The sequence below is a fragment of the Cydia fagiglandana genome, chromosome 20, assembly GCF_963556715.1.
Source record: "Cydia fagiglandana chromosome 20, ilCydFagi1.1, whole genome shotgun sequence".
Taxonomy (NCBI): domain Eukaryota; kingdom Metazoa; phylum Arthropoda; class Insecta; order Lepidoptera; family Tortricidae; genus Cydia; species Cydia fagiglandana.
This window is the reverse complement of record NC_085951.1, coordinates 5124751-5151283: the sequence shown is the minus strand read 5'-3', so window position 1 is coordinate 5151283 and position 26533 is coordinate 5124751. Positions and strand designations below refer to the sequence as shown.

The 26533-nt window shown below is 38.2% G+C and overlaps 1 protein-coding gene across 1 annotated transcript in view; it reads left to right on the top strand.

The window, feature by feature from the left end:
* The first annotated feature begins 7418 nt into the window (after positions 1-7418).
* Positions 7419-26533, top strand: part of LOC134674858 (uncharacterized) — a 50585-nt gene continuing 31470 nt past the window's right edge. The window contains exon 1 of the mRNA XM_063533014.1: positions 7419-7831. Coding sequence (XP_063389084.1) covers positions 7670-7831 — 162 coding nt within the window. The 5' untranslated portion in view covers positions 7419-7669. The remainder of the gene's footprint in view (positions 7832-26533) is intronic.

Here is a 26533-nt window from a genome sequence, read left to right as displayed (position 1 = left end):
CAAAATTGAAAACATGATTTAACATTTCTGACAACATATCAAAAACAACCTACGTAATTTGTACGGGTTATGTGTTACCCAACATAACCATACTAAATTTACGGAGAAAAAAAAGTGCGACTGTGACAAGGACAAAAATAATTGCGCTTTCTTTGCTACTCCTTCTGATAGTTCCATAAGTGCATCTCGTTCGGTCATCTGGCCCCTCCCCCATTTCATCTCATATTGTTGATGTTAATGATGTTATTGACGATCATAAAGGTACAATAATAAAGAGAGGAAACGGGGGAGGGCTAAATGACCGAACGAGATACACTTATTGAACTTTCAGTAGGAGTAGCAGAGAAAGCGGTATTATTGCTTGTCTTTGTCACAGTCTCACTTTTTGTTTGTTGCCCACCATAAATTTAGTATGGTTTATGGTGGGCAACAAATAACCCGACCGAATTACGTAGATTGTTTTTGGTATATTCTCAGGAATGTTAAAACGTGTTTTTAATTTTTTTTTTTTTTTTTTTTTTTTTTTTTTTTTTTTTTTTTTTTTTTTTTTTTTTTTTTTAATTATGGCTTTTACTCCTTGCTAAATTTAGCAAGGTGGATTCTGCCAATGTCGAGGTATAGACTTTTGACTTGTGAGACGAGAATGTTCGGTAAAATTTTGATTTTTGTGGAAGGATAGACAGGAACCTAAAACAAACAAATTATTATGGACATCACAGACAAATACATGACATGACACAATTAACATACAATAGTACCAACATTAGTGAAAAAGAGCGGAAAGCGGATGACAGATTGTTAAGGCAAGCAACATAGCGGATGAAATGGAGGAAAAAACGTAGAAATTGAAATATATAGATAGATAGAAATAATAGTAATAGTAAGACGAGCAGTAAGACTTAAAGTTTTATATTATGCTCCTGTACATACTTAATAAGGATAGAAGTTAGGGGCGGGTTCATTAGAGTGAGAAGTGAGTAAAAATTAATGGGTCGTGGAATATTTGAAGGTAACACATCGTACAAAGAGTAATTGAATCTCGGACAAGAGAAGAAAATGTGATCTACGGTGCCTTCGTCTAACCCACATTCGCACAGTGACGTATCCCGGACCCGTATCTTGGCAAGGAATACAGGTGTACAAACTGGCCCCAAGCGTAAGCGGCAAATTGTAGACGTGACCCATTTAGGGTATGCTCGGAATTTGAAAAACCATGGTTTACGTGGAATATTGGGTTGAATGTGGCCATAGTGTTTTCCTACCTCCAATCTGGTAGAATTCCAGAGATTTTGCCACGTGTTAAACATATCAGTCTGTGCATGGCTTAGAAGGTCAGAGCTGTATATCCTGTCGTGGCCTGGTGAACCCATCTCAATAGCTCTCTTTGCCCATAAGTCTGCAGACTCGTTTCCAGGAATGCCACAATGGCCTGGGATCCATCCGAGTACTATTTTTAATCCCTTTGATTCACATTTTCTTAATAAGGTTTTGATCTGAAGTATCAAGGGGAATTTTGCCTTCATTTTAAACTGGTTGCCCATAATAGCTTGCAGGCAACTCCTGCTATCTGTAAAAATGATCATTTTTGCTATATTGTGAGAGTCAGCGTATGCTACAGCTTCCAAGATGGCAACAGCCTCGCCTGTGAAAATGGATGATTGAGGAGGACATTTAAACATCAAGACAATGTTATATTTTGGAATCACCACTGCTGCTCCAACACAATTTGCAGGATCATTTTTTGATGCGTCAGTAAACACAGGTAAGTAGCCTTCCCATTTTTCTAAAAGTTTTTTAAATTTGCTGTTAGCTCCCGGGTCATTTTTAAATATTCCAAGATCAAAAATAACACTAGGGGTGTAGATTAAAGTTTCAAATTTTGTTTCAAATAAGGGGTTTGTTCCTGATTTATATAATATGGGGTTTATACGGTTTAATTTAGAATAAGAAATAATGATTTTTGGAAACTCCTTATGAATCCAATATGGGTTTTCAGTGACCAATGAAGCAAGAGCCTGCAAGCGTGTAATCAGCAAGTGATTGGAGTTGGAGATAGCTCTTATGAGGAACCTGTCAGCAAGATATTGTCTACGCAGCACCAGAGGAGGCTCCACACATTCTACTTGCATGGCATTTTTTGGGGAAGATCTCATGGCACCAAGTATGATTCTTAAACATTTAGCTTGTATTAAATCTAACTTTTGTAAGGATTCCTTATTACATGGTTCTAATATAAAGGATCCATAGTCCATGTGGCTGCGAATAATTGCATTATAAAGTAGCTTCTGACAATATGGATGAGAACCCCACCAAACTCCTGATAGAGCTCGCAAAATGTTGATCCCTTTTTCACACTTGTCCTGTATGTATTTCAGATGAGGTTTTCCACTCATTTTCCGATCCAGGATGATACCCAGGAATTTGGTTGACTCTTTATTGGGAATGCTTTCTTCACCATAATGAACATCTGCAGTTGGCATGTTCCTTTTGCGACTGAAGGTCACAGCACAGCTCTTGGAGGGTGACAAAGACAGACCATGCTCTTCAAGCCAATCCTTCAGGTAACTCAGGCCCATGTTCAACCTTGCAGACGCCGTATCAACAGATTTTGCGGAAGTGTAGAGGATTAGATCATCTGCATACTGTAGAATGTTACAAAAGGGAAGCACAGATTGCTCTAAATCATATGTATATATGCTGTAAAGAATTGGACTGAGAACAGATCCTTGAGGAAGGCCCTGCCACAGTGTACGAGGAGAAAGATAAGAGCTGCCATCACGGATTTTGATGGTTCTTCCTATGAATAGATTGGAGACAATTTGTACAATCTTCACGGCAATGCTCAGATGTAGCATTTTTGCTCTGAGCACCGGAAGAAGGACATTGTCATAAGCTGCCGAAATATCAAGAAAACATCCTAGTAGGTCCTCATTGTTGGAAAGCGACAGTCTGATATCCGTGGTTAGTATGTTTAAGCTGTCCATAGTGCTCCTACCTTTTCGAAACCCGAATTGGGTGTTTGCTAACATTCCCCTGCTCTCGACGTACCACTCCAGCCTATTCTTTACTAGGTGCTCAAGTATCTTGCCCATCGTAGTGGAGAGCGCAATCGGTCGGTACGAGCTGGCCTCTTGGGGATTTTTAGTTGGTTTCAATATTGGGATGACAATTTGAGTTTTCCAATCTTCCGGGATATCTCCTGAGTCAAACACGTGATTTAGAATGCCAAGAAAGTATTCCTGTGAGAATGAGCTCAGTTCAGTTATAAAACAGTAAGGAATACCATCTTCTCCCGGTGAAGTGTTGCGCAGTCCATCCAAAGCTATTTTGAGCTCCGCAACCGAAAATGGTTCGTCAAAGGTGGTTGATGGAGGAGGGAGTGGTGGTGACACTACACAAGATAATTCTGGGGCAGTTGGGGGTGCCAGTTTGTCAGCAAAGTCCAAAAGCCAAGATGACCTGTCAGAAGAACATATGATATCCGGTTTAAAGGACCCTCTGAACCGCCTTATATTTTTCCACACAACTGATGGGGGAGTTCTAGGGGACAAACTCTCACAGAACCCTTTCCAACCCTTTTTCTTAGTTTTGGACAATAAGCGTTTAGTGCGGGCCGAGGTTTTCCTGAAATTGATGAAGTCCTCTATGTCACCAGATTCATTAAATTTATGTTCAGCTTCATCTCTCTCTTTCACGGCAGCTGTGCAGTCAGCATTCCACCATGGAGGTGAAAGGATTTTATCCTTTTTGTTTTTTTTCCGGGGGATAAACTTATCAGCTGCTTCTAAAAGTAAATTTTTGAATTTTGAGTAATTTTCCCTATTGTCATTTAAGGTAGAGTCCCATTCTTTAATTTTTGTTTCGACATAAAGTGAAAATTTCGACCAGTCAGCTGATTGTATTCTGTATTTCAAAAGCGGTTCAGGAGACGGGGATGGAAGAACAGATGAGGGCTTGGATATAATAATGGGAAAGTGATCGCTGCCATAGGACTGACGAAGCACAGTCCAAGATAACAATGAGGCCAAATTAGGGGAGCAAGCTGACAAGTCGGGAACGGACTGTGGGTTCTGGCCAGGATAGACTCGATGTGTGGGCGATCCGTCGTTTATAATGCAAACGTTGATTTCATCGAAGATTTCTAACAAGAGTGACGAAAACCCATCTGAATGGTATGATCCCCACGAAATGTTGTGTGAATTAAAATCGCCTAAAACTATATGAGGAGGAGGGACAGAGTTTAGGATAGAAGATAATTCAGGAATAAGGTCAAGGTCAGGGTGAGGTATATATATTGAAATGAAATTAATGCCCATAACCTTAGCGGCTACGGCATTAATTTCATTTCCATGAGGAGGGAGGGGAATTTGAGAGAAGGGGTAGGATTGCTTGATCAACAAAGCGCATCCCGCACGTCCATCGATGCGGTCATCTCGAAGGCATGAGAAGCCCGGGAGTCTAAACTGAGACCCGGGCCTCAGCCACGTCTCCGAGACGGCCGCGACAGACACAGAATGTTCGTTGATCAGCTGGATGAGATCTGGTTTTTTAGGAATAATACTCCGGCTATTCCATTGAAGAAATGTGGCCTGGCGGTCCATGGTGGTGAGGGAAGGAAAGTTTTTCTACTAGGGTCAACATTAAAGGTGCAACGTCGTTCGGTAATATATCACTCCATTTTGCGATGATATTAGTTAACAGTTTAAGGAGGAGCTCCATGAGGTCCTCATTAGGAGTTTCTCTGGTGTATGAGTTATTGAGGGCTTGTCCGTTGGGGATTTGGGATGGAGGGGGTCGGACTATATTGTTATGGGCTTGTTGGTCATAACCTGGGGATAAGGAAGGTCTTGATCGAGGTGACAAAAATACTGTCTTGCGGTGAGAGGTTCTGGGAGGGGTAGAAGATAAATCTGTTAAGTCAACGGGAGATTGTGATGGGGGGGAAAATTCTCTGGGGCCAAACATTATATTTGCAACGTCCGCATAGGGTCTACGAGTTACAACTGGGACTTGTGTGGATGCTTCAGCATATGAAATATTTCTTTCAGACATTATCAGTTTGATGGACTTTTGTCGGTGATGTTCTGGGCAGTTTCTGTCAGTGGCATAGTGTCGGGCAGTGCAAAAAATACAGGATATGTGTTCGGGAGCTACATTACACCCATCACCCGGGTGCTTCTGGGCACATTTGTAGCAGCGGGCATCTGAGCGACATTGAGTCTGGATGTGTCCAAATCTAAGGCATTTTCGGCATTGAATTGTTGGCAATACCTCCACCACTAGAGAGGTATAATAAGCAAATATTCTAGATGGCAAAGTTTGACCTTCAAAAGTAACTACTACAGTCTGGGTTGGAACCCAGGATGGAGAGCCATCCTCCTTGGTCACTTTCCTTTGTAGTCGACGCGCTTTCAAAATCCTACCTTTACCTTCTATTAAATTTGTACCCTTAACAAAATCAATCATGGACCAATCTGTTGGAACTCCTCGAACTAGACCCATACGAGATATGTTGTACGTTGGTATGTTTGCTGATAGCTTGTGTTTATCTAGCATGGGGTTTTTTAAGATAGAGTTGGCATCAACGGCTTTATTGAATGTAACTGACACTCTATTGCGACCTACAGATTTTATCCCGTCCTTCTTAATATTTGTGACATTTGCCTGTGTTAAGAGCATACCTACGTAGATGGCTTTCAATGTTGACCTGGAGTCAGTAGAAGATTCCTTTGAGATGTGTACCACAAATGGGCCATCGTCGTCTGCATTGTATCCTCGACCTTCTGTGTCAAGATCCGGGTGTTTGTACAAAAGTGGGTTAGCATTCTCATCGATTTGTTTATCTACGTGGGGGTTGGTGACATCCTCATTTACTATTGTTACCTGTTCCGAGATCTCTTTGTGGACGTCGGTTGTAATTTTTTTAAGAGCCGGTTCTTGTGGACTACTGACCGGTGATAAGTCTAATGTTTGCAAGTTTCTTTTTCTAGAATTATTTTCAATGTCCATACCAACCATAACATTAGAGTTACCATCGGTCTCGTCAGGCGGCTTTTCCTTCTCATTCCCCTCCATTGGCCCTAAGGCCAAAAAGGCCTTACCCTAGCTTTGTATCCGAACAAATGTATTAATAACCTAACTTATGTAAATAAACCTCAACCAAGTTAATAAATAAGGATGAAATTTATAAAGGATGTTATTTATAAAGGAAAATAACCTAAAAATGAACAGACTCACACGGCGCTTCTGTCAAAAGTCCGTTTTTAATATTGTCGAATGGGGTTGGCAACTGTCAAAGGTTTGCATAGATGGCGCCATCATAGCTTGCCCTTTTTCTATGAGATTTGGCTTAAAGAGCTTGCATCCAGGGTATTAAAAAAACAAAAATTTGACACAATTCTAGGGATTGACAGGGCAAGCTATGATGGCGCCATCTGCTAAAAACATAGATATAAGAATATATACAGATGCCTTCCAAGCGAGCTGTCAGTGGGACCACTTTTTGTTTAGTGTACGATTAACAAAGCGACCCACTTTGCTGTAGCGATGTCGATAAAGTCATATCGATAAACTATCGACATTCCTTGCAATTTTAATTTTACTTCAAAGGTTTAACTATACCTAAAATGAACAAAAACGCTTTTATTCTTTATTGTGGTTATCAGATCACAATTTTATAGTCACGCCCCAGGAGTCACCAAGGGAAAGTTCAGATATTTAATTAAAATACATAAATACCTACTAAAATAGGCGGTCCGCAATTGAAATATTTTATTACATCATAATATATTCATTATCCATTAGCATTTCAATTATGCTTATGTTTAACGAAGATATTGAAGCTCCAATTAATCGCTATTTCGTTCCGCTGTGTAGCGTTTATCGATATATAACATGATTAAAATCGACTTTTGACATCCCTAAAAGAGTACACATATACGTTTTTACGCACACATGCACAACCTGGGTCGCCTAAAAAGGGGCCACTTGGATTTGAAGTCCATCTTGTCAACAGTATGGTTGTCCTTTTTTGACAAACGGCATTTTTAAAAGAGCAAGGAGAGAGAAATGATACTAGTTGCTGCGCCGTGAAAGAGAATAGACAGAGTAGGGGGCTTGGCTAAAAACTTCCACCGCACCGGCCAACCCCATTCCCATTGCGTATGTTTTGTCCCTCACGGAGGCACGCGTATACCACTTCTATAGGATGCTACCTTCTATGTTGAAGATTGACGTTTAAATGAACGAATGATAATGACAATATTTAAAAACAAAAAAAAATGATATAATGAAATAAAGTTTTAAAAATATCAAATATTATTTTATCATTTCAGTGATACGCCGTTCAACAGTGAATAATTTTATATTTTACTAAATTTATAATCTTGACAACTTTACCTCCACGGTGAGTTGCTACTTAAAAAAAAACCAGTTGACGCTGTTTACCGCTTGGGGGCGTCGTGTTCGTTAAAAAAATGTTAGTAGGAATCTGTCGAAAATGAAGAATTCAGTTTTGCTAATAGTTAGAACTTTAGTTATGCTGTAGGCAAATATTTTATCATGGTGTTTTATTAGCTAGGTAGTGAAATATATAATTTCGAAGGGGCAGGCGGTGATTCCGGTGCGTAAAGTCATAAGACTTGTGTCATCTGACTGCACTTCCTTTAAGATGGCTCCTCCGCCGGAGTATGATAAGGAACCAAAAGCCCCGGATAAAAGTGCGACTAATATTCCCAGTGAAGATTCAAAAGCATTGTACAATCTAGTTAATGAACATCAAACCAATTCGGACTCTAAATCTACGAATACATCTGCCAACGCCGAAGTGGAGGTAAGTTGACCTCTTTGCTGCCATTTTATTTAAATTTTGAAGTCTTTGCGAATGCTCTGTCGGTTTTGCTACCGGCTGTAGCTAAATGCCGTCGCGTGCCGTACAAATATTTCGTGAACAGAAAATTGTGGTCCTATGTGAGTGATACTCAACACGTTTCGTGTGTACGAAAGTGAAAAATGGCGAAGCAATTGAATGTCAAAAACAATTTGCACTTTTTATCAAACAAGTGGTAAGCATGAGTTTGCACTATTCACAGACTTTATTCTATATATCCATAGTGATCATATTGCCCTTGTGAACTGTAACTTACCATTCCTTTGTTGTTAACCAAACAAAATCAAAATGTACAAATACCTGTCTATCTATGACTACCTACGAAATATGATCTTGCTTGAAGTTTATGTGACAAATACGAGTAATAAAACTGTGCATTTATTACTTTTGTTAAAAAGTACAGTGTTATAAAATATAAGTTCATAAAAGTAGGTTGTGGCAACAAAAAACAGGTAACTCAATTTAAAGTCAAGGTTTCTACTCAGTTACAAAATGACTAGGCACCTTGATTATTGTTCAGGCTACTTACAAACAAATTTTATCTAAATGTAGGCAACAATGTTACATCTTTTCTGCTTATAAGGCTCCATCTTTTCTTGCAGAATTATATTACAATAATTTTGCACTCTCATATCAATAGTAAAATTTTCAGCTTATATAGGTATTTTTCTTTAAATATTGGACAACTCTCACTAAAACTCACTATATATGGACTTATTTGTATTGAAAATATTTGAACTTATTTATATTGAAAACTGGAACACCTTAATATTCTTGTAGCTGGAGCTAAACTTCAGGTCCCTAGGTAGCCAGTAATAACTAATAAGGTGTTATTGCATAATAATTCATTTCAAAATTACCACTATACAAAACCAGCAATTTGAGACCTTAAATTATTTACCAAAAGGCATACATTACACAAGAAAAAACAATATAAATGATACAAAACCAATCCTAGGATGCACATGTTATTAACTAAAATAAGGATGCTAATCACGAAAAATTTCATACATTGACCCACCTTTTCCTATTTCTATTGTATGGGCGTAAGACGTGTAGTGTATAGATGTAGTGCATAATTATTTTCCATCATATTTACATGGAAATGTAAGAATGTGTCTTGCTATTTCAGTCAGTCTCGGTTCTCGGTACAAAAAGTACCGAGTTTGACTGAAGTAGCATGATAAATACCAACGTTTCCAAGAAAATATAATGGATAAAAATTATCTACATCTGTGCAACTTTAAGTAAAATGGCCCACATATTATATCAGAGGTCACCAAATTGCAGACCAGTCTGCATCTGTAACGCCAACCTATTTTATTTTTTCGTTTATTTAATAAACACAAGGAGGAACGGACCGCAATGGTCATTTTATTTTAAGAACCGGACCCCTAAAGAAACTTATAGGTTACCCCTGTACTATGCTTGTTTATACATAAATAGAGTTAATAGGAAAATAACTTATCCACATAGAACACTTCTATAGCATGTGGATTAATATAATATTGCCGGATGACAAGCAAAAGCCACTAAGTACTATCAAAAAATTAAAGAAACAATACACTTTATACTTGTATAGGTCGGTTTATTGACCAATAATTTCAATGGTGTAGGTTAGTGACTTTTGCTTGTCACCCGATATATTTATTTATATAAAGTGCAAGATGGAGGATCTAAATGAGCAAACTCACACAAATGTATCTAATTAATTGTATATCATGCAAATATGCACACATTCTTATCTTCAACCACACAACTTTCTAATGAGCAGTAATCTAATTCATAGCTCTTTATTTAATCTCATCTCTGTGTGAGACGGTGGGATGTGGAGTAATGGCTTTTTTGCCATTGTGAGTCGGAACCAGTGCAATGCTCATATCTCAGTTAACATATTGGCTAATAATCAGTGATCAGCACGGACAGTGTCACACAGCGGGTTTCTGAGTAAAAATCTTATTCAAAAACTCTTAAAAAGTATTTCTTTAAATAACACTCAATAGATCTTTTTAAAAAAATCTGAAGTTAAAAATCTTACGAAATTACCATATTCATCCTTAGACAATGTTATGTGTCTTAACACATGTCTAAAAAATTTAAATACCTCAACTACATAAATCACCTTAAAGCTTTGCTCCTAGCTGCTAAACACCTAGTATAATATTTAATTGTGATATAGTAATTTAATTGATATAGTGATTAATTGAAGTGTATTCTGTAATTTTTATTTTATCATTTTAATCAAATTCTTTGTTCAGTAATGTCACCAATACTCTTCATTAACTTTTGTCACAAGCCAATTGAAATACAATAATTATTTTAACTGGTCTTCAAAGAAACATTCCTTATCCAAATCTACACAAAGCTCTATTGTTAAAGCTCCTAAAATTAGCAGTCAGGCGGCTACCGCGAAAACAGAAATTCGCAAATTGCGGGGATCTTTCTCTTTTACCAATTTATTGAACTTAGTTCATCAAAATATCCAAGGATTTACCTGTAAGGAACACGAAATTGATTTGTTTATACAGTACTCGAATATTGACATTCTCTGTATAACTGAGCACTGGCTTAAAGATCATGAATTTATGTTTAATTTCAATAATCATAGTATAGTAAGTTCATTTTTTAGGAGATCTTGCAATCGCGGCGGGTCATTGATAATGGTAAAACATAATTTAAAAAGTAAGGAGCGTAAAGACATTGTTGACATGTCAGTGGAACGCCTTATAGAACTTTCTTGTGTTGAATTGGAACAATTTATAATTATATGCGTGTACAGGCCCCCATCGGCAGACTATAACTTATTCGAATCGGTCATAGATGAAGTACTTAGTAGTGTTTTTGGAAGTCATAAAAAAATAATTGTATGTGGTGATTTCAATATTAATTTGCTAGAAAATTCGCCATTATGTGGAAGGTTACTAAATACTTTTAAATCCTTCAATTTAGTCAATTTATTTTGTGAACCCACTCGAGTCACAGCAACCAGTGCTACATGTATAGATAACATCTTTAGTAATAATGACGCGATTAGTAAATCTGTTATTAACAACCTAAGTTCTGACCACTGTGGACTAAAAGCTTCTTTCAGCGGGAAAACTGAAGAAATTCCTCAAGATACTTTGTGCAGGCCGATTTCCGAAAGTCGCCTAGGTTTATTCAATCGTAATATTACTAAACAATTATGTTGTCTTTCATGTACCCAGGAAAACCCTGACTGTTTGAGTTCCGAGTTGTTTAATTGTATTAAAAAGGAATTTGATGCCTGTTTCATTCAGAAAAAGGTGCAAGGCAAGGCTAAGACTAAATTTAGCGACTGGGCTACACCGGATATTCACGAGAAAAGACGCCGGCTCTACGACTTATATGATTTAAAGGCAACTGATAAAAGCCCGGAATTTCTAGAGTACGTCAAAAATTATTCTAAATCTTTTAAAATGTTGTGTGTCGCCGCTAAAGCCGATTATTTGTCGAAAAAGATCCTAAATTCCAGCGATAAAGTCAAAACTGTATGGCAAGTTATCAGTAATGAAACTGGAAAACGTAAACTGAAGGATCCGCACTACATCCTACGAATTGCTGACACTTTAGTAAGTTCCGACCGTGAAGTAGCAGATCATTTTGAGCGGTTTTTCTCGAATATCCCGGTAGAAACAACAAGATCCCTTAATTCATCGCCAGACGTCGCTGAAGAAATTTTGAAGACAAATGTGGCAGAATGTACAGAAATCTTCAAATTTTCGTATGTCTCATCGAATATAGTTCTTAAGACTTTTAGGTCTTTAAATTTAAAGAAAACAGAAGATCTTTGGGGCCTGTCTGTCAAAGTATTAGATTCCATCATTGAGTCAATTACACCATACTTAGCTGAGATTTTCAACAGATGCATTGATGCTGGAATTTTTCCAGATATTATGAAACATAGCAAAATTATCCCTCTGTTTAAATCAGGAACGAGAACAGATCCCACGAACTTTAGACCGATTTCAATACTACCGGCATTAAGCAAAGTGTTCGAGAAACTTATTCTGAATCAACTATTGTCACATTTCAACAGAAACAAACTGCTTGATAGCAATCAATTTGGTTTCACCAAAGGTCGATCAACTACTGACGCCGGTGCGGTACTTCTAAAACACATCTTTGATGCTTGGGAAAAAGCTCAAGATGCTGTTGGAATTTTCTGTGATCTGTCAAAGGCATTTGATTGCGTTGATCACGAAAATTTAAAGAGAAAATTAAGCCGCTATGGGATAAAAGCTAGTGCCCTTGACCTGGTCTCATCGTACCTTTCGGATAGAACTCAGCGAGTAGTTATTAATGGAACTCAATCGGCGGGGTCCCCGGTAGCCCTCGGAGTGCCTCAAGGTTCAATTCTTGGTCCCTTCCTGTTTTTGGTATACATTAATGACTTACCAAAAGTTGTGCAAGATAGACATGATATAGTGTTATTTGCAGATGACACTTCCCTTATATTTAAAGTGGACAGAAAGGAAAATAGCTTCGAGAGCATTAATGACGCGCTATCTACCATTGTAAACTGGTTTACGGCAAACAATTTGCTTTTGAACGCCAAGAAAACCAAATGCATCAAGTTTACGCTACCTAACGTCAAGCAGGTAAATAACGGCAAGATTAAAATAAAAGGTGATACGCTGGAATTTGAGGACCGAACTGTTTTCCTGGGAGTCACTTTAGACTCCAAACTGCAATGGCATGCACATATAGGCACTCTAGCCGGAAAACTTAGTTCAGCAGCCTATGCAGTGAGGAGAATCAAACAGCTGACAAACGTAGAGACGGCCAGGCTGGTATACTATAGTTACTTCCATAGTGTTATGTCTTATGGAATTCTGTTGTGGGGAAAAGCGGCAGATATTCAGACAATATTTGTGCTGCAAAAACGAGCTGTACGTTCAATCTATGGACTGGGCGCTCGAGTATCCCTAAGAGAGAAATTCAAAGAAGTTAACATTCTTACCGTTGCATCTCAATACATACTAGAGAATATTATGTATGTTCGGAAAAACATCCACGAATTCAAGGTTAACAGTGATATCCATAACTATAACACTAGAAACAAACATAAACTTGCCGTGCCCGCCCACCGCCTCCGTAAGGTTAGTACGTCTTTCGTCGGGAACTGTACACGTTTTTATAACACAGTCCCCACTGATGTAGTGAATTTACCACTTCACAAATTTAAGTCGCACATTAAGCACTCCTTGTTATGTAAGGCGTACTACACTGTAAATGATTTTATAAACGATAGAGATGCTTTTAAGCCGGTAGCTTGATTGGTTTCATTAGTATAATAAGAATTAAATAAATATTGTTTTTTTTTTTTACACTGAATTAAATATGCTAGTGTCCAGTAGAATTGACACATGAGACAATGATGTTCTCGCTTGATTATATTGTTTAATTTAATTTTAGTTTTGGACACTTGGAGACCTTATACATCCCTAAGTACATATTTATTTATTTGATTTTTATTTTTGATTGTACATACTTACCTATATTTTTAATGTTTCTGACACTTAGAGACCTTTACATCTCTAAGTCAACTTAGGCTAGTAATTATGTGAAGCTATATTACTGTCTTTTTATGTAACATATGAGCACAAAATGCCGTGTCTTACAGCTACATGTTATTACTATTTTAATATTAATATAGGCCGGTAGCTTGAACATGTCATGCTCGCTTAAAAGTCTTTGCTTACGGTGGCGTTGTTGATCGGGTCGCCACTTTCCCGAATGAAGGTTGAGGGAGGCGATGGCTGAGATACGCGTCATACTCGTGAACGGGTGCTGTTTGTGGAGACTGGTCTGTTAAGCTAACACGAGCTATTATACTTAGTAACTTTTATTAATTAATTACAGTGAGACGCCTCATTCTGTTCTCGTATGTTTCTTTTCTTTTAATGAATGTATTAATTATACAGGATATTGACTCTTGGAGACCCTATACATCTCTAAGGATAACTTGATAAACTATATAATCTTATAGTTCTGACACCTAGAGACATTTACACCTCTAAATATTATAGATTTTTTGTGTGTGTTTTTTTATCTGTATTTTGTATGTAATTCGACATTAAGAGACCATATACATCTCTTAGTAATTGTAATACGTTAGATTGAATTGTTAGTTTTAATTTATAAAATTGTTGATGTTATTATTTTTGCTTTTATGTAAATTCAATGTTGACGTGTAAAAGTGCCCTTGTGGCCTATTTGCTGAATAAATGTTGATATTTGATATTTACTCCAATGACGGCTTAATTAGAGTGACAGAGAAAAATCCCCGCAATTTGCGAATTTCGGTTTACGCGGTTAGTAGCCCCTCAGACGACAACTGGCGATGATTATACGAGAATTTTATAAGAAAATAAATTTGCCATTAAGATTAATTTTTAACAATCTCGTTTTATTATTTTTAATTAATTTTTATCCCTCTGGGACAGTAGTACTACCATCTAGTTAAACTGGTAGTACAAATAATACACCCTAGGGTGACGGCACCAGTAATGGACACGGCACCAATTATGGACATTTTTTACGTTGATTGAATTTATTAAGCAACTGTCCCAACATTTTTCAACTGGCAACACTAAAGCATAACCAATAGACGTTTGAGCTGTCATTTTGACACATGTCACCAAAATCAGCCGTTTTGTTCTAAGATGGCTGCGAAGTAAAATCTCGTTGCGGGCGGTGGTCATAAAAATCCGTTATTGTTGTTGAAATCGTTAAGAAGGTGAGTACATATTTGTGCATGGTGTTATCTTGTGTTATGTTGTAATGAGATTTAATGTTATTTTTACTGAATAATACTATATTGCAAGTAAATTGAGCTAAGTTGAATATGTCCAATCACAGCAATAAGTTTTTTGTGGGGTTTGTTCATTACTGGATTCGATATTTTATGAAATTCAGTAATGGACAAGTGTCCAAGCTTAAGCTTTTTATTACTTTTTTAGTTTATTGTGTTAAATTATTTAATTTATTGCACTAAACATTTGAGTTGGGTTGATTTTGTGATTGCTCTTTATTTTCCAATAATAGACGATGTCCATAACTGGGTATTTTTAGTTGTCCATAATTGGGCTCTTTGTTTTGTCTTAGATGGATGGATAAATGTGGTCGGACTGCAAAAACTGCCAGGCTAAGGCGAGGCCGACCAAGCCATACGTCAACAGGTTTATTTTGCTATTATAATCCGTTTTTTATTCATCCTATTTTTCGATGAGGCAAATAATAGCTGTCACGTGGTACCACAAATTTGGTCGGACTGCAAAAACTGCCAGGCTAAGGTGAGGCCGACCAAACCATACGTCAACAGGTTTATTTTAGCTATTATAATCCGTTTTTTTCATCCTATTTTTCGACAAGGTAAATTATAGCTGTCACGTGGTACCACAAATTTGGTTGGACTGCAAAAACTCGTAGCCTGGCAGCAAAAACTGCCAATTCTATTTCTTGATGAGGTAAATTGTAGCTCTCACGTGGTACCACAAATTTGATCGACCCAATCGCCAATCGGCCGGCCAATACAGGATTTGGCCGACCATTTTTTTACTGTCCTCAAAGGCAGCTATCGTACCATACAAGTTTCATACGATTTTTCGATAAGATTTTTTTGATGATTTTTTTAAAACTGTGGTCGGACTGCAAAAACTGACTGGTTATGGTGAGACCGACCAAGACACGTCAACAGGTTTATTTTAGCTAAGATAATCTGTTTTTTTCATTCTATTTTTCGATGAGGTAAATTGTAGGGATTGTAGCTGTCACGTGGTACCACAAATTTGGTCGAACTGCAAAAACTGCCAGGCTAAGGTGAGGCCGACCAAGCCATACGTCAATAGGTTTATTTTAGCTATTATAATCCGTTTTTTTCATCCTATAGGTAAATTGTAGCTGTCACGTGGTACCACAAATTTGGTTGGACTGCAAAAACTCGTAGCCTGGCAGCAAAAACTGCCAATTCTATTTCTTGATGAGGTAAATTGTAGCTCTCACGTGGTACCACAAATTTGATCGACCCAATCGCCAATCGGCCGGCCAATACAGGATTTGGCCGACCGTTTTGTTTTACTGTCCTCAAAGGCAGCTATCGTACCATACAAGTTTCATACGATTTTTCGATAGGTCTTTTTCATGTTTTTTTTTTATAAATTTGGTCGGACTGCAAAAGCTGTCAGGTTAAGGTGAGGCCGACCACTTTTTTTTTTACTGTCCCCAAGGTCAGGTATCCTACCATACAAGTTTAATTCCATTTTTCGATGAGGTATTTTTTTGATGTTTTTTTGTCCAACGTTTTTGCCATTTGTACAAAATCTGCCAGGTTAAGCCTAGGCCGACCAAGTGCGTTGGAAGGTACTAAATGTCAGGTACCTCTACAGGGTAGGTATATTCTATTTTTTGATCAGGTTTGTTTCATGCAGCCGGCAACCGGATTAGTCCTAGAACTCTTATAGTATAACTTAGAAATCTAAATGAAAGTTCAAATAGCGTTAATAAAAGTTGATTTGTGACATTATTTGTTTCATTTATGTGTTCAATACAAAAGTGTCCATTAATGGATGTTCATAATTGGGTCCATGTCCATGACTGGGTGTCCATTACTGAATTTTTGATGTCCATCAATGGTGATTTCGTAAATTTCAATTTATATATTTTTTATTAATTATGTATTAAACATACAGAATTTTTGGTTTTGTTTAAATGTTCCTCATGTATTTAAGTGCCGAAAAAAAAATCACCATTTTTGTATCGTCAAAAAACATCCCATTTTTAAACGAAATTCTAATTTAGTGCGCTTAACATGTCCATGATTGGTGCCGTCACTCTACACCGATACCGGTAGTACAACTGTCCTGTAGTTTGTAAAAAAGTACCAAATTCAAATACAAGAAAACTGATTTCAGCGTTTTAGAAAATTCATCCCCCAAGGACCCCAAGGTGGTGAAAAAGGGGTTGAAAGTTTGTATGTATATCAAAAAAATTTTCGAGCGCGGGACTTGAATCTTTGTATTTGGGGATATTATTAGAAGACAATAAAAGTAATTTCAGCGTTTTGTAAAATTCATCCCCTAACAGGGTTAAAAAGGGGATGAAAGTTTGTATGGAGATCAGATATTTTGTGAGTGCGGAATGCGGAACTTGAATCTTTGTATAAGGGCATAGGTATCTATTATGAGAATACAAGAAAAGTAATTTCAGCAACCAACATCAAAATCCACTTGACTCAAAACTTCATACAACTTGCTAAAAAAGAAAAGTATTTAATTTCAACATTGCTTGGATATGAAAATTATAGGTACTAAAGATGTAAAATGTTGAAGATAAGATTCCACGCGGACGAAGTCGCGGGCAACGGCTAGTACTGAATAACTTTTACTATGGTGCTAATGACGAAATCTAAAAAAAATGTCTTTTTCATACATTTTGACCGATCGATACCGATCGACCATAGTAAAAGTTGTTCAGTATAACCTACCAAATCCTTGTAGTTGTTCAGTATAACCTTGATCGGGGTTCAAGGTTTTCAGTGGGTTAGAAAACACGTTATACATATTTTGTTTACATCTGGAATGTGTATCATATGTACTACCAGTTGAACTTTTAATACAGTGGTCTATGACAAAACCCGAGGGATATTCTTGTGTTTTTAGAAGTAGTACTAGTGACCCTAAGGTGTATGTTTTGAACTAGATGGTAGTACTACTGTCCCAGAGGGATTTTTATTTAGGATTTTTTTTGTGAATTGTTCGATTCCGCTTCTCGTTAGCCCCCGTAGTCCCAATTTTATGTTGCATAATTTTAATTATTTATTTATTTAATCTTTATTGCACAAAAGAAAAATCTTATAGTACAAAAGGCGGACTTAATGCCATAAGGCATTCTCTACCAGTCAACCTTAAGGCTAAGCAGAGAGTTTGGGAGCGGTGCTATAATTACAACAGCAAAAACAATCAATAAATTACGAATAACATATTAATATTAAGCGTCTTGAACGCTTCTTGATATTTATTTTTCTTCCTCGCGTTGTCCCGGCATTTTGCCACAGCTCATGGGAGCCTGGGGTCCGTTTAACAACTAATCCCAAGAATAGGCATAGGTACTAATTTTTACGAAAGCTGCCATCTGACCTTCCAACCCAGAGGGTAAACTAGGCCTATTGGGATTAGTCCGGTATCCTCACGATGTTTTTCCTTCACCGAAAAGCGACTGGTAAATATTAAATGACATTTCGTACATACGTTCCGAAAAACTCATTGGTACGAGCCGGGGTCCCGCGACCTCCAGATTGCAAGTCGCACGCTCTTACCGCTAGGCCACCAGCGCTTTTTACTTCTTGAGATTTATTACAGCAAGTTTTTTTTTTTAAAGCCTATAAGGTGTCCCACTGCTGGGCAAAGGCCTCCCCCCTAGACCTCCAATCCTCCCGATTAAGTGCAGCCTCTGTCCAGTTGCTGAGAAATCTGTCCAGGTCGTCCCGCCATCTCCTCTTGGGCCGACCTTGCCGGCGTTTACATTGTGGCACCCACTCCGTGGCTAGTTTAGCCCACCTCTGTGGGTGCATGCGTCGTACATGGCCTGCCCAGTCCCACTTTAGCCTGGCGGTTTTTACCCCAACGTCGACGATGCCTGTTCTGGTGCGCAACGTAGTGTTCCGGATCCGGTCAATCCTATTACAGCAAGTTAATGCCTAAAAAACCTTGTAACAATAAATGTGTCCCATAGAATACGGTAAAACTATATCACTAAAAGTTATATTTAGTTTATACATGATATGGACAAACTTTCTCTTAGGGGAAAACAATATGCAAGCCAAATGTACTCATATTACCTTTAGGTATAACAATAGTGAAGTAAGCCGGGAAGCATCGGGTTTCGCATACATGTGAGAACTCCACAAAATGATTATTTCCATTTTCGCTCTCTTTGTAAAGAGAACCTTCCTGTTATAGCTTAAGGTCGATTTTGAAATGAATGATGGGAGACATAAACCGTTTTAAAAACGCTTCTCACGTAGGTACCTACATTTTGACGTCATTCAGAACACCATGTGTTACGCGAGTCTTCGTTTAAATCGGTATTTTTTCGATTCAAACTGACTGCCGAATAAGTCGCGAAAGTGCGATGAGTAAGTGCCATGTGGTCTGGATTATCAATTTTTTGGGGTTCCGTAAGCTCAATAATAACACAACGGTGCAATAGTTGCTAGTTAGAGAGCATAAGTTACCTAAACACTTCTGAAGGAGATCCCGTGACCGCATTAAATGTCCTTTTGAAAATCGCAGAAACTACATATTAGTATGTACTTCTTCGTATAAGTCGATCGATCGAAATCAAGAAAAAGTCATTCTCGGCTAGATGGCGTGACGACACCGTTTTATATTTAACAATGTTAACACATAGATATCAGTGAATGAACATGGGTCAAATTGATATAAAAATAATAAAATCATTTATCCATATATATTCATTTTTTTGATAATTTTATACGTGTTTATTTTTAGTTATAGTCGTGTGTCGATAGATGGCAGTAAATTTACAGTGACTACAACATTTACTATGACAGGACCCCTCTATACTGTCTATTCTTTTTGGTATAGGTAACCAGACGTTCCCACCTTTTTTGCGTCGAAGCGTTGGTGCAAAAGCAAGACCATTACTTCTTGACCCCTTTTCTTTATCAGACATTTCGCGCCCCCTTGACTTATCTAGTGGGTCCCTCAATTGATAAGTCCTGACAGAGAGGGTTACAACTAAGTCCGTTAAATTAGATCTCAACCTGAGGGTCTACCGCGAACCACGTTCGACGTGTTGCCTCCCTGTCACACTTACGTACGAATTTACAAGTGCGTCAGAGAGGCCACACGTCAAACGTGGTTCGCGGTAGGCCTTCCGTTCTTCTCTTCTGAAGCTAAACGTCATTTGCTATTTCGATACAAGATACTAAAGTTTGACACATGTTAAGGAATTACTAAATGTAATAATATAATTAGGCGTGGTACGGGCATGTGATGCGGAGGGATGAAAGTCATGTGACGAGAAAGGTATTCATACGAATGAATGTGGAGGGAAGTACGAGAAGAGCAAAACCGAGGAAAAGATGGATGGATTGTGTGAGAGATGATATGAAACGAACGGAAGTGAATGATGAAATGACGGGCGACAGAGAGGTGTGGAAGAGAAAGACATGCTGCGCCGATCCCAAGTGAATGGGACAAGGGCAAGAGAATGATGAATTATATTTTAACTAATAAGCGACCCGCCCCGGCATCGCACGGGTACACCTAAACCTTCCTGAAGAATTAGTTTATTGATAGGTAAAAGTAAAAACCGCATGAAAATCCATTCAGTAGTTTTTGAATTAATCGGGAACATACAAACACACAAGCAGACAGACGCGGCAGGGCACTTTGTTTCATAAAATATAGTAACAAATTCAGCACGGAACCCAGAACGCTCAAAATGTAAAGAGGTCTTGCCATGTTTTTGTTGGTTTTTAAATGGAGAGTCATTACTAATCACTACGTATTGTGGTGGGCGTCGCGATTGCGTTTTTGTACAAGAGGCGCGGCGTATATTTTAGGCAACCGAGCTCGTAATGTAATGTAAACGCAAATATGCAACAATTCGGCAATTTGCTGTAATGACTGCCTCGTTAACTCATTATAGTTTTCTGTCTGTGGCGCTTTTGCCATGTGAAAAATAAGCAGCGCAGTGTTTATGTTTAGACTAGAGGCTATTGTTGCTTATTATTACCTTAATTATATTATTGTTATCCTCAAAAGGCACGTCATTTGGTGTTGTTTGATAACAACTTTTAGCCAATTATGTTACTGCGTGGGTTATTTCAATTATTCTATTAGATTTCACATTATCCTACTATCTCATTATACTACTAATCAATTATCTTTATGTCGACTATCTTCTGATACTCGCAGGGCGTTTTTGGCGATCTCATGTCTTTGTCTATTTATATCTTTAATCAAATAGACACTAGACAAAAATAGACACAAAAACATAGAACTTTATGAGCCTGATTTAGTTAAATTACGTTTTATCCTTTTCTTACAAATACATAAGTCAAAATTTCAGATAAAGACAAACGATTCATAGCGAATTCAGGCCAGTAACGCGTTTATGAATAACGCCATTAGATAAAATCTCGGATTGGAGTTGTAGTTTTGGCCTTAACCCTTTAAGGGTGTCAGGAATTATACAAAATTGAACTCTATCACTTTGAAATAAAGTTCAAAATCAGGTGGGAAATATATTCCCTCTGCCTAAAAGCTAAAAAATAAAGGCTTAAAGCTAATCTGTCCAAGACACAGGTTATAATAATACCTACGTACCCCAAAAATTCTTCTCAGAATTTATATTGACAACCTACATATTTATTTTAATGTCGTTTTGATTTCCTACTCGTAGGACGTAAAAAACCTCTGCATCATCATGGATAGGACCTTATCATGGGGACTTCGGTTAGGCGAAGTCTGCAGGAAGATTCCCTAGAGCAGGAATCTTTGTCTATTCGATTATCTCTACAATCTCTACATTATGTTTTCATATAGAGAACTTAAAATACTTCAGCAAATTCTCTTAATTTTTTTCGTAATGTAAATAGGTAATTTATTTAATTAATCCCATTTTTTTTTCATTTTAATCAAATATCTTAATTACATTGGCTTAATAATAACCACAGGCAGCAGACAAGTGCTCGTATATGAATTGGTCATTATTGGACATGTCATATGTGATTTCGTAATTACAATTTAATGGATTTAATACTGGAGGCTATTTAAATCGTATTGCCGACCACATTATGAATAGCTATGGGCTTTGCCAATCGAGTAACCAAATATTACAAATTGATTAATCAATTGTTGTCATGCCATTGAGGCATGAGATCTTATAAATGTTTTCATTTCTAATTCAAGAAAAGATGATATAATTGCTTAGTTTAGACCAGCGGTCGGCAACCTTTTAGCAGCCAAGGGCCACTTAGTAACGGAGTAGTTAACGGAGGTGACGCGGGCCGTACTTTGTTAATATTTATGACTTTATGAGACATTGTCGTTTGTCACTATTACATACAAAATAGCCAAGGCGGCACTCGGGCCGCAAGTGACAGTTTCACGAGCCGCATGCGGCCCGCGGGCCGCAGGTTGCCGACCGCTGGTTTAGACGGATATTGAAATGTTTTATTTACATTTTGTAAGTATTATGACTAAATTAGTGATCTGGCTACATTACGTACTTGCAGATGACTTATTACTGCGACAGCAAGGACCGTTCCTAAAGTGCACTGCAGGCAACAAATGTAATGTCGGGCTGATAAGTATGTCTATCTCCGAATTATTTACAAAAAGGCTTACAATTGAAATAGGCAATAATTTGCAGATAAACCTGCGAAATTAGCTTTCGGCGAAAATTAATGTAAACGAGAGACTACAATGAGCGTCATCTTTTGCTAAAAGTTAGGTCAGCGGTTACGGTTAGGTTACGGTCACCGGATCCCGCGGCGACGCCGGCGCCCGGTAACGGAAACCTAGGCGCCTCGCTTTGCCGAGGTAGGCAGAGGGGCCAGAGGACTAGTAGCTAGACTAGACTGTAGCAATGACACAATAAATAATAGCACTATTAGTATTAGGTACATAAGACTCACTCTCTAACAAAACGCGTCTGTTATGATCAGGATAGATATGGCTAGGTGGCGACAGCGCCACGCGCGGCTTGTGGCTAGCCACCAAAATGAGTGTGGAATGGATGTACTTTTAGTTACCTGTAGCAAAGCGACGAAATCGCGGAGTGAGCCACGCCTGGCAATGAGTAATAAGTGTAGTCAGAAGAAGTAGAATCACGAATACGTCATCATCATCATCATCATCATTTCAGCCTATATACGTCCCACTGCTGAGCACAGGCCTCCTCTCATGCGCGAGAGGGCTTGGGCTATAGTCCCCACGCTAGCCCAATGCGAATTGGGGACTTCACATACACCTTTGAATTTCTTCGCAGATGTAACATGCAGGTTTCCTCACGATGTTTTCCTTCACCGAAAAGCTAGTAGTAAATATCAAATGATATTTCGTACATAAGTTCCGAAAAACTCATTGGTACGAGCCAGGATTTGAACCCGCGACCTCCGGATTGAAAGTCAGACGTCATATCCACTCTGCCACCACTGCTTTTTTCGTAGCATCACGAATACGTGATGCTAGGAAAAGCGGGGATTTGCGTAAAGAGCTTTATCCTTGAGTGCGTAAAAAGATTTCCCGTCTTACTAGTCATATTGCTGTGGCTGTATATTTCTAATTTCATAAGGTTTTACCACTAATATTGAAAATACCTATAGTTATCTAGCGAAATACCTAGCTCTGACCGTTATCTTCTGCCTAACGTTAAAAAAATGCGACGCAAAACTTAAGATACAAGATTAAGACGAAACAGGAGCTGAGTTTTAAATATTTTAGGTAAATATACCCGTCTCGCTAACGGAAGCGGCTCCTAAAACTAGTGCGATAAGGACAAGGCGAAAATTCCTGCGTAAAATAAAAACTCAAAAATCGAGGTTTCGTACTCGACTGTTTTCTCCTCCAAAACTTAAGCAATCCTAACCAAATTTGGAAATCTAAATGATTATGAAATTATCTTAGTCGGACCGTATTGCTTTTTAGGGTTCCGTACCCAAAGGGTAAAACGGGACCCTATTACTAAGACTTCGCTGTCCGTCCGTCCGTCCGTCCGTCCGTCTGTCACCAGGCTGTATCTCACGAACCGTGATAGCTAGACAGTTGAAATTTTCACAGATGATGTATTTCTGTTGCCGCTATAACAACAAATACTAAAAACAGACTAAAATAAAGATTTAAATGGGGCTCCCATACAACAAACGTGATTTTTGACCAAAGTTAAGCAACGTCGGGCGGGGTCAGTACTTGGATGGGTGACCGTTTTTTTTTGTGGTGCGGAACCCTTCGTGCGCGAGTCCGACTCGCACTTGCCCGGTTTTTTTTTGGCTAATTGATATCAGTTTTGAATACTACGCCTCTCATTGCGGCATAGGCAATTTTGGCCATTTTTCCAGGGCTCTAGCGCCTTAAAAAACAAAAATATCAAAAAAAGCAAAACGTTCCGACACAGATATTGACAATATTAATCTGTGTCGAAAAAATCATTACTCTAGCATCAAAACCCACGGAGGAAACAGTCGAGTACGTTTGTATGGAGAAATGATCACTCCTGTTGGCTCTTAATGGACTCTGGCAAGATACCTGCTCAGTTGCCTATATGCTTCATGGTTATTTATTATTTACCTAATAATGCCGATTAAGTAGTTGTAAAAAACTGTGACTGGATTTCCGTCTATAAAAATATTAAAATTAAAAAAACACATGTTATTTTGCGGAAATCTTTCGTTTCGAGGAATGTGATGTGTCATGTTACCCACTCCTACTCGGGTTTCGATAGTCCCTAATGGTTTTTCCAGTCGTGTCATGATACGCTGTTAGACGATGTTTTCAGCCTTTAGTGACTTAAGTGTATTAGTATTTTTATAGAAGAAAGGGTATAAAAGGGGCAGCGAAAATTCGCTTTACTAGATTACAAGTAACGTCGTTATCGTGACAAAATTTACAAGCAAAGTTTGTTTACCTTATTCGACTGCATGGTACGTTCTATGTTCACCGTTGGCAATTCTTTTCACAGGTTTTCTCCTCTGGTCTGTTGGATAAAATTTCAATCTGGCATGCGTCATATTTATATTTCAGCAGGTAACTTGTAAACTTTGTTAGGTTTGCAAAAAGTTGTATTGTATCTTCGCGATAGAAATCGCTTTATAAAATCGAATCGAATCGGTAGCCGAATGGCTTTAGTTCGTTTTTTTTTTCATTAGAAAAAGACTACGCGAATTACGCGATCTTGACGTGTCTTTTTATTGAAAAATGCTTTTTAAAAATCAGTAACTATGGGGCTGTCCATAAATTACGTCATCGTTTTTTTACCGATTTTCGACCCCCCCCCCCCCTAAAATCATGCTTCGAATGACCCCGTTTCCTCCTACGTCATGCTATCATCATCCGATATCCAGACCCCGTCCCTAATTTGAAATGACGTAATTTAGGAATAGCCCCTATGTATTATTTATGAAAGTAAAAAATAATGGTACATAGGTATATGATTCATAATTGTTACATATTTGCCGTGACTTATTTTTCAAAAGTGTTTTTCAATAAAAAGACACGTCAAGATTGTTTATTAGTTATTACCTGCTAATGCTAAAGAAAACGAACTATAAAGCACGCGGTTTGTACGACTTTTTAGGAATATCTAATATCTATACTTAATGTCATTTCATTTGATGTTTTTGTTTATCAATTTTATTGCTCTTCGATGAAGGAATAAAAGCACCTTATCCTAACCTTATCTCAATCTGCATTGGGCATTCATGGGGATTAGAGACTATAAGTAGCAGTAGGCTAACTAGACCTTCTTCTCGTGTCGATGGTTTCGTATTCCATATATTAAGCCCCCCCCCCACATCTAGCGTCTTTCGAGCGTCGGCGTCTACAACTCTATGGCCGCTGCTCGACGCAACGTCGACGCAACTGCGCAGCGACGTCATTTTCCATAGCGCTGACCAGACGCCGACGCTCGAAAGACGCTAGATGTGGGGGGGGCCCTAAGCGGGACCAGAAGGTAGCGACGCTTAACGCTCTGTCTGTTGCGTCCCGTAGATCTTGCACGGATCATGTGTCCGGTTTCGCTTGGCAGGACAGCATGACTGTGTATCATCGTTTGGGGAGCCGTGCCACATACGCATAGAGTATCTGAACCATAGACCTTCTAATGAGAAGAATACATGTGGCTCTGTGGACATAGCTATACCTATAGGATGGTAGTCTGCTAGGTAACGATAAGACCAGGGAGGTTTTCAATATTGACAGAGTTATATAGGTCAAGGTGAGGCGAAGGCTGTCGAAATAGAATCGCGCTCGCTGATGATTCAATTGACTTGTTAAAAACTTTTGTCTTTGTTGTGCGTATGCATCGCTTGCTCGCTATTGAGTATTGATTGAACCATTGTTGTTGTTATGACGGTTATTCTGCTGAAATACCGGCTAAAATCCAGAGACTGAACAATTCCTAAACATTGAATACCTACGCCGATTCTCGTCGGCTGACTTTCTGAAGTTAGATATTTATCAAAAATATTAAAATGTTTATCTTATGATATGAAGAAATTACCAACTTCAATATTACTGATGAGATGATATAAAATTGTACATAGATAGGTACATTGTTACGTTTTCAAAAGTAACAAAAACTTCAATGCAATGCAACGGTCACTGCAAATTAATGTAGTATGAATTGGTATTGAGTTATTTATTTTTATACTCGTCGAGTTACTGGTAAAATTAATAATGGCATAGTTAGGGCCACTTGTACCGTTCACTAACCCGGGGTTAACCGGTTAAACCTGGAGTTACTATGGTTTAGCAGTACAATTTGACACTGGGTTAATGGTTTAACCCGGTTAACTCCGGGTTAGTGGGATGGTGCAAGTGGCGCTTATGTTACTGAAGATTAACTTTAGGCAGGGTAAAAAGTAGGACGGCTATT